The sequence below is a fragment of the Triturus cristatus genome, chromosome 1_2, assembly GCF_964204655.1.
Source record: "Triturus cristatus chromosome 1_2, aTriCri1.1, whole genome shotgun sequence".
In the NCBI taxonomy this organism is placed as follows: Eukaryota; Metazoa; Chordata; class Amphibia; order Caudata; family Salamandridae; genus Triturus; species Triturus cristatus.
In genome coordinates, this window is record NC_140580.1 from 855,985,046 (window position 1) to 856,001,949 (window position 16,904).

The following is a 16,904-nucleotide window of genomic DNA, read 5'->3' on the forward strand; positions in this document are numbered from 1 at the left end:
TCATTGCACTCTTCATACGCACGGCCGCGGTCCCGTTGGTGAGGTGGGAGGATTCCCTCCCTTATGGCTAGCACGTCGTTAAGGGATCTGGGAGCCCCGGGTACTCTCCGTATTATAAGCTGGAACGTGCGAGGGGCCCTGGACAAAATTAAGCGGGGAGCAATATTGCATCAGGCAAAGAGGGCTAGGGCAGATATCCTTATGTTGCAGGAAACACACCTAATGGGTACGAAGACTCCATGCTTACAGTGATATGGGTATCAACAAATCTTCCATGCAGGATTTGCGAGGGGCTCCAGAGGGGTGGCGATTTTGGTTCATCGTAGGGTTCCGTATATACATGCGCAGCAGTGGATTGCCTCTCAGGGCCGGTATCTATCTATTCGGGGCACAGTTGGGGAGGTCTCCTTGATTTTGGGCTGTGTGTATGCCCCCCCTTGCAGTAGTCTCTTGTTGAGAAGCTACTGGCCCTTTGGGCGGATATGCCCAATGTGCTCTCTGTAGTGGGTGAGGACTGGAACGACGTTATGGATTTGGCCAGAGATAGGAGCGGGTGGAGGGTGGTTTGGGGAGGGGTGGCCCCACGAAATTAAACTCACTGGTGACTAGTCTTGACTGGATCGATGTCTGGCGGCGGGCTCACGGAGATAGGCGGGAGTATACATACCTCTCAGCGGTTCACAAAACTTTCTCAAGACTCGATTGCATCTTTATTCCCCGGACGAGGGCTAGTAGAGTGGCGTTGACTGAGATCCTACCCCGTGGCCTTTCCGACCCCTCTCGTGTCCCTTGAGATGTATATGGGCCGGGGGCGACAACCCTTTCAGTGGCGCCTTTCACCGTGGCATCTGCAGAATGCTGATTACAGTACGCATATGAGGGCGTCCATTGCTCAATACTTCACCTTAAACAAGGGGCCGGTATCTAGCGTTGAGTCTTTGTGGGAGGCCTTGAAGCCTACTTTACAAGGTGTAGATATATCTTGGTGCTCGGCAGCTCGTAGTAAGCGCAGGGAGGAGTTGACGCGGGCGGAGGCACTCGAACGCCGGGCTCGGGAGGAAGGGGGAGGACAGTTGGTGAGGCAATTACTTCAGGCCCAACAGTCTTGTGCTGCCCTCCTAATGGACGAAGCCCGCCAGACTTGGCTGGCGACGAGTAGCAGAATATACCAGTGGGGGGACAAGTCCAGAAAGAGGATACATCGGCTTTGCCAGGGCGCCTTTCATGCCCAGGCCCTTCCGGGACTTTTGGATGACAAAGGGGTACCAATCACCGACCCGTTCCTCATAGCGGAAAGCTTTGCTACCTACTACAGACCTTTATGCCCCCCGGGAATGCCTGCCAGCGGCAACCGTCGATAAATTCTTAGCTGATCTGCCGCTTAAAGCAGTGTCAGATGAAGTGCGGGACCGACTGGAGCTTCCATTAACGGATGAGGAGTTGGGCACGGCCTTGGGAGAGCTCAACTCTGGGAAGGCTCCCGGGCCAAATGGGTTCCCGAGTGAATTCTTAGTCGCTATAATACGCAATTGGCCCCATATTATCGGGCGGTTGTAGAGGAGGCCAGGGAGAAGGGCATGCTCCCCCCAGATTGGAGGCACTCAGAGGTGGTAGTGTTTCTTAAACCAGGCCGGCCACCGGATCAACAGGCCTCATACCGCCCCATCTCCCTCCTCAATGTGGAGGCTAAGATCCTGGCCAAGGCATTGGCTAATCGCCTTCTGCCACAAATATCGACTTTTATACACCCTGATCAGGCTGGGTTCATGCCCCGGAGGGTTACCAGACATAATATACGGCGGGCACATGTGGCAGTGGCGGCTGTTCGACAAACTGGGGAGCAGGCGGCGCTCCTGTTAGCGGACATGGACAGGGCGTTTGACTCCCTGAGCTGGGTATACCTGTTTCCATTACTACGCAGACTCAACCTGGGCCTGCACTTTCTCACCTATCTTATGCTCCTCTATACAGACTTGACGGTGCAGTTGGCGGGGGCGGCCTCTACTATCTTTCCGATTCAGCGGGGTACGCGGCAGGGATGTCCCCTGTCCCCATACTTATTCGCACTAGCTATGGAGCCGTTGGCGGCATGGATACGCATGGATGCACAGTTCCGAGGTTTTGAGTGGGCTCCAGAGGTATCTGACAGAATCGCGTTGCATGCGGACGACATCCTATTTTTCCTTACGGCGCTGGATATGTCGGGGCCGCGACTCCTACGGATCATGCAGATCTTTGGGGAGACGTCGGGACTCTTTATGAATCCTCGCAAATCTACACTGTGGATTCTGGGAGACGGCTCGAAGCTAGGCGCGTGGGTGAACGCCAATTAGCTGGCTGCCGGTGGGCTGAAATATTTGGGAGTGTTCCTGTCGGAGATGCCGGCTCTTTCAGTGTGGGAGAGGGTCCGCACGGATCTCAAGACCTGGTCTCGTATGCCACTGACGCTGTATGGCAGGTCAGCAATATTTAAGATGGTGGCGCTTCCTAGGCTGCTCTACCAGCTACAGAATCACCCGTACCCGATTCCGCCTCGATGGTTCCGGCTGGTGAATTCTGTGTTGGGGCAGTTTCTGTGGGAAGGGGGTAAAGTGCGCGTGGCCCTTAGGACATGTTTTCTGTCCCCTTACTGCGGAGGACTTGCGTCCTCGGATGTCCTGTCTTATTATCAGGCCTCGCATCTCCTTGTCTTCAATGAGTGGTGGTATGGCGATAGGAGGAATCCGGCGTACGCATTGGAATGACTGCTTATAGGGTCTAATACATTACGCACTATCCTGTATTCGGCGCCCTTGCACGGCAGCATGCCGTCGGCCACGCGGGTTGTTTTCCTGATATGGCGGCAGGCGTTGGGTCGCATGGGTGGTGGAACATCTTGACTGGGGAGACCCCCCTCTGGAACAATGAGCGCTTACCAGAACGGGCGGCCTTAAAGGGCTTCCGAGGAAGGGATGATATCGGCATCTCGACCCTGGGGGATGTTATGAGTGGCACGACACTTAAGTCATTCCAGGACCTACAAAGGGATTTTCCTATGCCCCAATCACAATTGTATAGATATCTCCAGTTTCGCCACACACTGTCCCCTAGCCTGGAGGGCCTGACATCCCTCCCCGAGTTCAGTCCATTGGAAGAGAGACTCTTCATGGGGGATTTAGAGACCAAGAAGATCTCCAGGATCTATCAGGCCCTAGTTATACATTGTTCTACAAAGCCTCAGAAGCTGCGGGGAGACTGGGAGACAGATGTGGGTGCATTAGAAGAGGAGGACTGGAGGGAGGCCCTGGCGGCTCCTAGAGAAGCGGCCATAGCGATGCGCCTGCGCCGAATACAATTTAAATATCTGCACAGGATCTACTTTACCCGGGTCAGACTGTATCGAGCGGGCATGATCGCCGCTCCGGACTGCCTCAGATGTGGCCGGGAGGAAGGTACATTTATGCAGATAACCTGGCATTGCCTTTCCCTGGACCGGTTTTGGAGGGGGGTGTTTATCTGTCTGTCGGAGGTGCTGGGTTGGGAGCTTCCGCGAACGCCACGGTTGGCACTACTGCATGTCATGGAGGGCATTGGGGGTAATGTTTATAAGCGACATCTTATGCGACTTGGCTTTACACTGGCAAAGCGGGACATCGCCAGGGCATGGAAGGCACCACGAGCCCCATCGGTGACCGCATGGAAAAACGGCCTCGATTTCTGTATGGGGTTGGAACAGCCGATTTTTGTGGCCAGGGGATGCCCACACAAGCACTATAAAATATGGAAAAGATGGGCGGATTACCAGGGGATGTGGCTGGAGCCGCCAGTGGAGGTTGAGGTTCATTCATTGGGATGATTCTTGAGATTAGTCAGGTTGGGTGGCGCCGGGTAGGGGGGGAAACGGGGGGGTGTGTATTATTGTGCTACAACTTTGTTGCAAGATATTAAGGCTGTAGTAGAGACCGTATGGATATGGTGCGACGCGTGGGGATAGGGAGGGGGGCGTTGGGGGGCTAAGTAGTGTTTTGTTGTGTATTTTTATTACATTCTCGGATGACATGCATAAAAGTAGATTGCTTTTGTAACATGATGCAATATGACTTCGCTGAGGACTCTGATGCACAGGGTTCTGTGATATGTATGCAATCAACAAATAAAATAGGTTTTTAAAAAAAAGTCAATAACAAAAATATGGCTTGGCTTCATGGTGTTGAAAGGCTAAATAAGCTTGCACTTCCAAGATACTTTCTCTGTGAGAGGGTAATAATAGTCAAAGAATCTGAAACTATGGAAGATCCCATGTTGAAGATACATGCTCAAGTCGAATTGTACATCTATTATAAAAAGTACTGTAGATCCAACTACTTTTTCAGCTGCTTTCAGCATGTAGAATTGTGCTTTGATCAGAGTTGGTGCTAAAGTTACTTTCGGGACTATACACTTGCCAGATACTGCTACAAATGAAGACAAGGACACTCAAGAGCTGCCCTTATGCCAATAAACCAACAAAACACAGCGGTCCACCTGGTCTATCGTAGGGCATACATATATCATTCAGCAAAGTGGTATGCAGAGCATACATTCTATGCAAGTGACACATCGCCCAATCTATGTTAAGCAGTTATTTTTGAAAAAAGATTACTTTTTTTGACGGCAAGGTATACTTGAACAAAATCAACCCAAACATAACCAACTAAAATCTCAGTGCACAGAGTCACAGAGAGGAGAAACTACAATGAAGACGAAACATTGCACATTTAAAAACAGCCAACTTTCACACACATCTCCAAAACACATATTTGAAAGAATTTCGTAACGGCAATACAATGAATTGTAGCAGTTCAATTAGTGTGTTGTGCTGCCAATTATGTTTTAAAAAAAATAAAAATAGGGGAAAAAAGAAAAAAGTGGGAGAGGGAGAGATTAAAAGAGAAGGACTCACTTAGCTTGAGGCTCATAATGGAGCATTATAGATTCAAAATGTAAATTGGTCAAAAATTGCAGTGTTAAAACAGTCCATTTAAGGTCTCAGAGTTCGTGCCTATGTTCGTAATGGAAGACACATGTCCATTAATCAGAGTTACATAACTGTCAATTCTCCATGGATTGAAGTTCGTGGATGGAGTCCACTCTGTCAAGCCATTAACACTCTAAACATTGGAGGATCACGCAGATGTTGCCGCCTCTTTCTGGTATCCTTGCTTGTCCGATTATTTGCTATCTTATGCCATCTACGGTGTGGTTGTGTTCCATGAAGTGAGCCACATAAGGGGCACTGGCGACGTTGCATCTTATTCTGCTCCTATGTTGTCCAATGTGCTTATTGACTTGCTGTGTAGATCATATCACACAGGCACCATATACAGTAGACTACATTTGATAAATTACTGTTGGAGAAGAACATCACATCCTACTCTAATAAGGAATTTATTAATTTCATAGTATTAACAATGAACTTAAACGGTACAATTTGACCATCAAAAGAGGCGCATTACTACAGTCAGACCGCCAACTAGCATCCAATGTGCCCTTTCTTGATAATTGCTTATTCCCAGAGTAGACCAGGTTTTCCTTTAGATTTTTAGCTCTTTTGAACGAAAATAAGGATAAGTCATGGGAGGTATTGTTGGTTTGTAGGATGGACCAATGTTTTATGATGATTTTAACAACTTTGTGTACAATGAAAAAGTGGTTACACAATCGTATGTAGACGGTTTTTGGGTTGCAAAAGGTCCTCTTTGGGGGAGAACCAGCCACGTTTCATTGCTATCTTAATTTCCTGGGATAGCCCCTCTCAAGTTATTTAGTCATCAGAATATTGGCTTCATGAAAATAGTCTGCTTTCTTGCTGCAATTACACCTGAATCTCAGAAATTGGCCTTAGGGTAGGCCGTTAATGGGAGCCATAGGTTGAAAGCTTTCCTATTGTAGAAGAGTATTTCTAGCTGTGGGTTTTCTGTAGTCCTGGTCTCTACAAATCGGATCAAGGAAGGGGATCTTTTCGGTATCTGAGTTGCTAATGAAGTTCAGGTTGGGTTGTATTGAATTACTCCATGAATTCTGACAGGGTCATCTTGGTGTGCTCCTAGATCATGAAGATATTATCAATATACCATTTCCAACAACATATAAGTTGTTTGAAAGGATTGCAAGTATTCAACACAGAGTGTTCAAAATGGCCCATGAAAAGGTTTGCCAAATATGGAGCATAAATAGCTCACACTGAAGTTCCCTTGTACTGTTGGTAAAACTGTTAAATGCCAAGTAATTTCTGGTTAAAGCAATGTTCAAAAGTTTCAAAATAAAGTGGGTGCGAACTTGTACATGGCATGGTCTAGTCTCTAGGACCTCATGAAGACTTGATATGTTTTCTCTCTGGGGAATATTAGTGTACAAAGACTATCTTGAGTTCCCAGTAAATCTTTCCGAGGCAAACTCCATATACTTTATTAAGTTCACCATATGGGTACTGTCATGGACATACGTAGTAATCAAGGGAACAAAGCCCTTGATAAAAAGATTGCTATATTTGAGGGGTTGTAGGACAGAAAACACCCGGACAGAATCAGTCTCCAAGGTGGATTATGGGCATTTCCATGTATTTTCTGGACCGTATAGAGAACCGGAGTTCTCTAACATTTCTTGCTAAGGTATTCAAATTCACGTGGTGTAAAGAAACCTTCATCCTTTGTGGTAAGTTCGAGAACAGATCCTGTGATTTCAAGTCTGTGGTTGCTATTTTATCCGTCGACTGCACCATATTGGTTTACTTCGGGTGCTGTTCTTTAAATGATTGATTACTGAACCCTTCAGCTGGTATTTGTTTGCATTCATACTATATTCTGCAGACACCCTGTCCATGCTGCTTCGGTAAGTGAGCTTCGTAATATCCAGATTGTGCCGACTATTTGAGTGCACAGGTTGACAGACCTATGATTTACTCTTTCCGGGTAAACGTCCACCCCAGATCAAGTAAGTTAATTATTTTATTCAACACATATTTACGGATGCTCGATGAGCAGCTTCCTGTTCTCCTCTCCCAGTTTTTGCTCTACTTAAGGATGATTGACCCTTACATATCAGGTAACATTCGCAAAATGTGTCCATACTCTTCGTTCAAGATCTATTCATGCCTTTTAGTAAATATCTTCATTTCTCTCCTAGGTCCCATATATCACTTAAGTCTTGATGAGAACTCATTATCTCAGGAGTTCAAAACGTCGTTAACACCACACTAATGGAACGCCAATAATTCATTGTATTACCATTATATAATTCTTTCAAATGGTGTTTTGGAGATACATGTGTGAAAGTTGGCTGTTTATAAATGAGCAATTTTTTGTCTTCGTTATTTCTACACACTGGGACACAAATAAAAACAGCCCGCACTGTGGAGGATCTGAACAGCCAATCTTTGTGCACTATAAATAGGAATGGAGAGTCAGGTTCTGAGACAGTCTAAACATAAATCTTGCATATTTCCTTACCTTTCCCACACCCTGATGCATTCAGGCACATCAGGATCTCCCTGAGCGTTGGCTTTGTGCTGCCAAATCAGAAGAAGCCGTGAAAGGACAGAAAGGCTTTGTGGGTGAATGTAAAGAGGCCACGACCCCTCCGAGAAAGGAGCCACTCCCAGCTGCTGCAGCAACATGTTCTGAACAAAAAGACAACACTATAGTCAGTTTTCATGGCTATGAATATCACCCGTTTTCACCAAGGTTCAGTGTACTGGATTTGATATTTATACAATTTTCTTCAACTTTAAAACGGATTGCAAGACAGGAAGGACCAAAAACCATTAAAACGTGACACATTGGCAGGACAGGATAGTGTGTAAAAGATTATGTTTAAGCACAAAGCCTCATAGCACAGCATCATATTCCTACTATTAACTAGAGATTGACATCTGTATATTCCAAACAATTGCATGGCGGTACCAGAGTTTGAGAGAGAATTACATTATGTTTCTCAAGGACATATTGGTAGTTGGACAAAAGTCATTAGCATAGCTTGGAAATGATGCAAGTTGGTCCTATTGTACTTTTTCATGCAATATGTTAACATTAGCCAAACACGGACACAACATTTTAAAATCTCATAGGATCTTAGAAGTGCATGCATCTAAGCAAGCCACCTTACAGAGCGTGTACACAGTTGGGGAGAATCTCAAGTCCAATGCTGAACAAAAGTGTAAGGTTGTGGGTTCTGATGTGGTTACGGGGTAGAATCATCTATGTATACTATTACCACTGGAGCCCAATGACCATAACATTGCACTCTAATGGATAAACCTTTTACTCACTTTGGATGCTTGACTCTCGGGCTAGCTAAGACAGGCAGTCTAAGGCTTACCCAAGAAGTCCAACACATAGCTGGACACAGGGAATAACTCAACACTAACACTAATGCCCGGACACAGCTTTATCGTTTATTAATGAAATAGTTTTATAAACCAATAGTTCGATAGATCAGAAAAAATAGGACACTTTCTGGAGCAGACAACCCCAAATATTTTTAGAAGTCCTACACAAGAAAGTCTCTGTTTTCATTACCTTGCCAAAGTTATCCAATAGGGCTGTGCTGGGGTCATCTCTGGGATGCTCTGAAGTAATGGGGGGGTGGGAAACCACATTGATAACTATGAGAAAGGGAGGACTCGAGTCTTGATGTGAAATGTGGTTGGACTCTCACAAAGTTAAACAATCTAGCACACATAGTCTGTGCTTCGGAAAAATAATGATTAAGGTGCCGGAGGAAACGAGAGCACTGCATTCGTGATTAGCACTGAAACATAGTACTGCCCACCAAAGAATGATTTTGAAACAGTTTCATTTGTAGGAGCATATTGTTGTCCAAAAACACAATCTACATTAAAAAAAACTGTTCAAATCAAATATGCAGATCTTGAGCCTGGTTCTCCAAATACTACTCCACATGTTCTAAGTTTCCATGACTCTGCTCCTGAAACTTCAAAGGTTACAAAGATCGCAAACTAACAGGAAAATACTTTGGCCACAGGTTCAAAAGCAAAAAGAGCATCTACAAGCTTTCTTCAGATCCGCATCCAAAAGTCCCGCGATGTTGCCAGTTCTCTCTCAAGTGGATGCAGTTCCTTCTGTTTCATGGCCCTTTTGAAACATCCTCTGTAGGGTGAGCAATTCACTTCATGTCATCATGGATACTCTTTTCAGTGTTGGGACAACCAAATGCATTATGGGTAGTGTAAGAAACTGGCTCTATATATACTACACCAAAATGAGGTATGTATTGAGTCCAAGTGATCCCAGTGGTAGGCAGAGGATAAAGTTAGATAGAACGTTACTCTCTAATAGTGGTAGAGTGGTAGAGTGGTCGAGCAGTAAGGCAGTATCAGAGGACAGTGTTAAGCATTTGATGTACACACTCAGTCAGCAAATGAATTCACACACTCAAGAACTGAACTCTAGGCTAATTGTGTATGTATAAAAATATATACCGTTTTATTTTTACAACCAAGCAAGCCTGGCACAGGTAAGCATTAAATACTTTTCAGTAATAAGTTACTGGATATAGAACAGTTTGAAAATGCAATAGCAATTGTACTTTGTTTGATTTACAGGGGATGCAGTAGGTTGCAACACTTAGCAAATACATTACATTGAAATGAATAGGCTTTTTCAGTAAATTAAGTGACTTTTTACGTTACTTTTCATACTGAGTGCTGGATACCGGGATTCAGCACTGGGACAATTCCTCTAAACAGGTAAGTAAATAAGTTTTGGCTATTTGTGCGATTTTTAAAGAATATTTTTAGATTTCAAAACTCCACACTTAGAAACTTTTTGGAAGAAAATTGTCAATGTTATCCTATGGAGGAAAAACAAGTTAACGGTTCACAAGTAAGTAATCGACTGTGGGAGTTAAGGTTGTGGGGTTAGACTCAAGGGTCCCCCAGGGTCAGTGATGCACTGTTGTTGCACTCACAGCAGCACTATGGTGGCCGGGTGCACAGTGTTGAGAAGCAATGTTATCCAAGGGGGATAGGGGGCCTCCGATTGGTGGCTGCTGGCAAATACGCCACTGGTTTGTGGGAGCAAAGCTCCAAGGGTTAAGGTCAGGGCAAATGGGGAAATAAAGTAGCACAAAAGGTGCATCTTCAGCGGCACGGGGCAGCCAGGTGCAGAGTGCTGTTTCGACATTGGGCGCCCTGTTTTCCATGGAGAACCTCCGGTTTGCAAAATCACTGCACTGCACAGGACTTCTGGGTGCGACCACCACTTGGAGGTAAGTTGGGAAGTTAAGAGTTGGTTAGACACCGACGGTTTGGGCACACAAGGCCGTGGGGCGTCGGGTGCATGGGTGCCTTTTGGGGTCAGATCTTACCAGCTCCTGGTCGCGGTTAGCGGGGCCATCTGGATTTAGACTGCAGGCGTCGGCTGGAGGCTTGAGGCAGGTCAGGGGTCGTCGGATCTCGGGTCAGGATCGCCGGGGTGATGACCTCCTGGTGTTTTTCCACTCTAGCTCGGGGAGGGGGCAGAGTGGGCTGGATTTGCGGTCTCTGGCTGGTGCCAGAAGCTGCAGTTTGAACAAATCTGGTGTTCTCGGGAGATGCAGTCTTTAGAAGTGAAGGCAGGCAGGTCCTCCGGGTTTCTTGAGGCTGCTGGCTGCGGGACACACCGGGATTTTGCAGGAGCAGGTTCGAGGGGTAGACAGGCCGGTAGGACTGGGGCCAAGTCAGTGGGCGTCGTCCTCTTGTTAGCTCGGCGCGGCTCTTCAGTCCTTATCTTCTTTGTTTCTTGTTTGTCTGATCCGAGGAAGAAAGGTTCAGGGTGCCCCCTAAATGCTAGATTTAGGAGCGTTACGGGTAGGTCAGGGAAGGGACCAATGGGTCCCTTCCCTGGGGTGGGTACACCCCCTATCGTGCCACCCTCCAGTGGGAGGGGGGGCAGGAGCCTGTCCCTGGTTGGCTGGGTCACCCCATCCTCAAGATGGCGGGGACTAGAGGTTGTGCTTCACCTCACCTCCCCCACCTGAGGGGTGGAGTTGGCAGAGGTGGGCACACCTCTCTTCCTCACCTGCTTTTCCCGCCCAAAGTGGGGGGTAGAACCAGTGGGGACCAGTTACTGAAAGCAGCAATTGGTCTGGAGAGGCTCACAAAGGCGGCATGCCTTTGAAGCCTCTCCTTCGTGAACCCAGCCCATCCTGGGGGAGGAGGCTTGGCATCTCGTCCCAGGATGTGCATTGTTTCAGGCCCCAGAGAGCAGCAGGCTCTCGACCCAGGGGTCCAGAAACATGTCTGTTGGTGGCAGCCTAAGCAGCCACTCAGTCAGGTCACTAGGAGTTGGTAGAGTTTCAGGGGGCATCTCTAAGATGCCCTCTGTAGTGCTTTGTACATTACATCCAACACTGGCATCAGTGTGGGTTTAATGTGCTGAGAAGTTTGATACCAAACTTCTCGTCTTCAGTGTTGCCATTATGGTGCTGTGGATTTCGTGTTTGATGAGCTCCCAGCACCATATAATCTTAAAAGGCAGCACTGCACTTACAGTGCCCAGGAATGGACAGGGGTACTGTAGGGGCACAGGGCTCATGCTCCTGTGCCCACACCACTGGCATAGGGCAACCAGCTAGAGGGGTGGCTGATTTATGCCAAGGCAGTGTAGGTTGTGGGCGTGGCACACAGGGATGTGTGCCATGTCGACTCTGTTTTGTCTTGTACCCAGACACTCAGCCTGCAAGGGCAGTGTGTGTGTTAGGGTAAAGGGGTTCTAAGGGTGGCTCAAATAGTGCGGCAGCCCTTGGAGGCCTTCCCTGGTCACAAGGCCCTGGGTACCGATGGTACCATTTACCAGGGGTTTGCCAATTTGGGTGTTAGGTTTCAGGGAAGGAACATAGGCCCTGGGCACCTGTTTGGCAGGGGTCCAGGGCACACTCAGTCAAAGTACATTCAGCAAAAAGTGGGGGCATACCATGCAAGAAAGATGGCACTTTCTTACAACAGTGCCCTGGGTACCTGTGGTACAATTTACCAGGGGCTGACCTGTGGCCAGAGATGCAAATTGAGTTAGTTTTAGGGAAAGAACACAGGCCCTGGGAACCTGATTGGCAGGGACCCATGGCACACCAAGAAAAAGTGCATCAGTAGTCTCGCAAAAAGTGTGGGGGGTTACTGCAACGGAAACCCAGTTTCCTACAGGTAGTCTTGTATTGATCTGTGTCCATTGAATTTATCATAGTGACATGCCTGATAGCAATCACAAGGGAAAATGGTGGCAAGGCGCCGGTAAAGGTATTTAGCTAGGTCACAGACAATGCATTGCCTTGAAAACTTATTTGCTTTTTCCCAATGCTGACTGGCATTTGTTGTTTTGTAGGTTTGCAAATAAATACAGCTGGTACAAACCACAGATTCTCAAAATTTTCGGCAGCTGTTCCTTATGGAGTTCTAACAAGGAGCATCAGAAGGTACCCACTTTGCAGATCTGGAAACCTAGAAGGTGTTGTGCTGAGACGTACAAGTCGTTTGCACCACCTAGTTCAAGAGCACCAGATGGGTAATTTAGTGAGAATCCCAGACTGTGAAGAAGGTGAATGGTGAGGGACATGTGGCTGGCACATTGCTGGGCTGACTTTGCCTGAACAAGCCAGTCGTCCAGGTAAGGGAAGACGTGAATGTGTTGTCTCCGTAGATGTGCAGCCACTGTTGCTAGGCACTTGGTAAAGACCCTGGGTGCCGTTGTTACTCCGAAGGGGAGAACTTTGAACTGATAGTGATGCCCCTGAATAGTGAACCTGAGATATTTTCTGTGTGATGGGTGTATGGGTATGTGGAAATACGCATCTTTCAAGTCCAGTGTGGCTAGGAAGTCTCCCTGACTGAGTAGCGGTAGAACCTGCTGTAGGGTGAGCATATGGAAATGCTCTGAGAGAATGTAGTGGTTGAAGGGTCTCAGGTCTAGTATAGGTCTGAGCGAACCGTCCTTTTTGGGGATTAAGAAGTACAGAGAGTACACCCCTGTCCCCTGTTGGTCGACGGGCACGACTTCTATTGCACCTTTTTGCAGCATACTTAGTCCTTCCTGCTGCAATAATGCCAAGTGCTCTACGGACATAGGACGGTGCTTTGGCGGTATGTTGGGTGGAGTGGACGTTAATTCGAGACAGTAACCGTACTGGATATTGTCCCTGACCCACCTGTCTGTGGTGATGGTTTTCCAGACTGACAGGAACCGTTGGAGTCTCCCCCCGACAGGTGTTATGTGGTCGGGGGGCAGGGAGAGGGCGTCACTGTTTGTTTTTGGGGGAGGCCGTACCCACGTCCTCTGCCTTTGGTGCTGGATCCACGATATCCACCTCTGGTGGTTTTATCATAGTTACTTTGTGTGCCCACTTTATTGTACTGCTGCTGGGACCCCTGACCTCTAGCTGCTCCTCTATTCCCGGGGCGACGAAAGGAGCCACTACGAAACTGCTGCGACTGCAGAGCCCCCATTGATTTTGCAGTTTCAGTGTCTTTAATTTTTTCGAGGGTAGTGTCAACTTCAGGGCCAAATAAATAGTCTGGGTTGACCGGTTGATTTAAGATATTGTTCTGAATCTCAGGCTTGAAGCCTGAGATTCTCAACCATGCGTGCCTCCTCAACATGACGCTTGTGTTGATCGCCCTTGCTGCAGTGTCGGCTGCATCCAGTGCGCATTTAATGGACGCATTGGTAAGGAGTTGTCCCTCTCTGATAAGGAGCTCCGCTGCCTCTTTGTATTCATCTGGCAAGTGTTGTAGTAGTGATTCTAGTGTGTCGTAGTGGGACCTATCATAACGGGCCAGGAGTGCCTGTGTGTTGGCAATGCGCCAGATGATTGCCGCTTGCGCTGCTATCCGTTTGCCTGATGTCTCCAGCACTTTGGACTCCTTGTCGGGGGGAGGAGCGTCACCCGTTGTTTGTGAGTGGGCTCTTTTGCGAGCATTAGCCACAACCATGGAGTCTAAAGGTAACTGACCCCTAATGTACATAGGGTCTCCGGGTGCAGGCTTGTATTTCTTTTCTGGGGTTCAGCACCCGTGCCCTGGTTGTTTCTTTAAAAATGTCTTTTGCAGGTTTAAGAACTCCCTTCAACATTGGCAGAGTTTTGACAGTTTTCTCAGAGGAGGCGAAACTGTCCACTAAGAAGTCTTCTTCTACAGTGTCAGAATGGAGTTCCACTCCATGATTGGCAGCAGCCCGTTCTATGAGGGCGTTAAAGGCAGCAGTGTCCTCTGTGGGAGATGCCTTTATATTGTAAAGCTGCGTGTCAGGAGTATCTGGTGCGTTACCCTGGTCGGTGGGGTCATCCCATGCCTGATCTGGGTCTTGCAAGTGATCATCAGGGTCGATATCCCCAGGGTAGGTGGTATCATCCCCTACATAGTCCTCTCCTGCGTCTGTCTCTGAATGCGTAGGAGAAAAGGACGGTGGATCCTGATGGAAGGGTTGAAAGTGTTCATGAAGCACTGGTTCTGATCCTGCCGGCAATTAGTGTTTCAGAGGAATTTTGTATGATTCCAAGCCCCTGCCTGGCGTGATTTTCCGCTTGCGGAGCATCAACCTACCAGTGTCGGCGTCGATAAAGTGTGCCTGTGAGGGCTCGATATCGGTTTGTCCAGTGGATAGGGACTGTGTTTGGCGGACACGTGTCCGAATCTCGAACATCTTCGGCGCCGTGGGTGGCGGCAATCCAAATGTGATGTGCGCCGGCACCGATTGTGATTTTGCGGCCTTGTGCGTTTCGGGACCCAACGTAGAGTGGAGGGTTGCCCGGTCCCTGATGCGTTGCAACGATGCCGAGACCTGTTGCACGGTGAACGCAGATGGCGCCTTGGAACCGATCGGCACCTTGGAGGTAGGCATCGAAGCGGCATCCGACTTATCTTTAGTCTTAGGGTCGTCGATCCGAAGGGAGGTATCGACGCTCGTCGGAGTCGATGACTTGGCAGGCGCCGCCGTCTTCGACGTAGACGCAGACGGGTCGGCCACCTTGACCTTGGTGGGTTGGGCCGTAATCTTCGGTGCCATAGGCCGAGGCACCGTGTGGGGACCGAGGGCCTTCTTCTTCGGCTCGGCGCCCGGACCCGTTGCGGTGAGCTCGGCACCGAAATCTCTTTTGGCACGGTCGGAGTCGATGACCTTTGCCGGCGTCGAAGGAGTGGAGGGCTTCGAGGCCTTCGAGCCGATCGCAACCAGTTTCACTTTCAGTTTCGAGGGAACCGGTGCAATGGATGGTTTCGGTTTCACTGAAGGGAATCCAGTCGTCTTCGATAATAATGGCTCCTGTGAAATGTTCGAGGCCGGGCCTTGAGGCGGGGCCGAAGAACCGTCTGATCGATCTTGGGTAAGGCCCGCAGGCGATCCCTCGACCTGAGCCTTATGACGACTTAGTTTCTCGGCCTCCGTATCGACGGGTTGGCCTAGCTCGTCGCTGGAGCTATCTTCCTCGGCCCCAAGGGCCTCATCGTAGTCTCCTACCTCGTCGACGACGTCTTCGCCCTCAAAGATCACCTCATCGTCTTCTTCCGATCGGGAGTAGTGTTCGGAAGCGTGGCTGGAGTCTACGCCTTCTACGCTCTCGGCGTCTTCGGTGCTAAAGATGTTGGCCGGGGCAGGCATCGATTGCTGCGCCTCCAATCTCGCTGCCCGTCGATTCCGGAGAGTCTTCTTCGAGCGGAACCGGGCGCAGGCCATACATTTCGACTCATCGTGATCCGGTGAGAGACATTTGTTGCATACCGGATGGACGTCGATGTGTGGGTATTTCGCGTGGCATAAAGGACATCTCTTGAAGGGAGTCCTCGATTCCATCGTCGATCGAAGTTCGATGTTCGGACCAAAGCGGATCCGAAAAGCTTGAAGAAGGTGTTAAAACACTAAAGAAACTGGTCGATACCGAACGGGAACAGTACCGACGAGAACTAAGGGCCTTTTGGCCTTAAACTAAAGTTTCCTAACTTGAGCTAAGATAAGCACATCCGAACCCAATGGCGGAAAAAAACAATCTAAGGATGGAGAGGATGCCCATGCGCACTGTAGTCCAGGGGAGGAGCCACCTATCTCGTGATACTTCGAAGACTCTTCCAGGACAACAATGTGCAATGATCCGGACCCAACACTAGGCGGCGATCTATGCACAGATATGAATTCAGCAGCCCACATGCCTCGAACATCTAAGTTCTTTAGCGAAAGTCCCCTCCAGGTCATTTATGTTCCATGCCATGATCTTGGTTTTCATTATTTATCTCATAACCTGATAAGTTTCCAAAAGTTTGGGCTTCGACCTCAAGCTCTGGAAGTGTGATGCTAACATTAGATGATAAAAGGATCAAGTCATCAGCGTACAATGCTAACTTTTGTGTAAACCCATTTTTCTCAAAAGGAACAATCTTCTCGTTTAGCCTTGTGCTCTGGGCTAGTGGCTCGATATATAGATAGAATAAAATGGGGGAAAGGAGACAGCCCTGCCTAGTTCCACACCCAATCTTGACTTCAGGGGAGAGAGTTCCATTAACCAGAATCTGAGCCAGTGGGGATTTATATATTTCTTTCAGTACTAGCCTAAATCTGTCGGGAAGCCAAAGACCTTCAAAGCCCTATCCAAAAATAGCCAGTTCACCCGGTCGAAGGCCTTGGCTGCATCGACAGTGATGATTGAGAGAGGGAGGCCCTGAGTCGAGGCAAGGTCAATGGACCCTATTAAAGTCTGTTAGATCTGACATCTGGCGGCCAGGCAAGAAGCCCTTTTGGTCCTGATGGATTATCGACCCAACAACTTTACTAAGCCGACCATTTAAAATTCCAGCAAAAATTTATAGTTCACGTTTGTGAGAAAGTGCCCTCTTTCTTGCATGGTATGCCCCCACTTTTTGCTAAATTGCAGAATGTACTTTAAGTGTACCCTGGGCTCCTGCCAATCAG

The 16,904-nt window shown here is 48.2% G+C and overlaps 1 protein-coding gene across 14 annotated transcripts in view; it reads right to left on the reverse strand.

Annotated features, from left to right (window-relative positions):
- The window catches only part of UBR4 (ubiquitin protein ligase E3 component n-recognin 4), a 1,980,383-nt gene that overhangs the window by 1,751,711 nt on the left and 211,768 nt on the right, over nt 1–16,904 (reverse strand). For all 14 annotated transcript variants that reach the window (XM_085609056.1, XM_085609055.1, XM_085609054.1 and 11 more), the window contains exon 18: nt 7,467–7,636. In XM_085609056.1, coding sequence (XP_085465182.1) covers nt 7,467–7,636 — 170 coding nt within the window. The remainder of the gene's footprint in view (nt 1–7,466; nt 7,637–16,904) is intronic.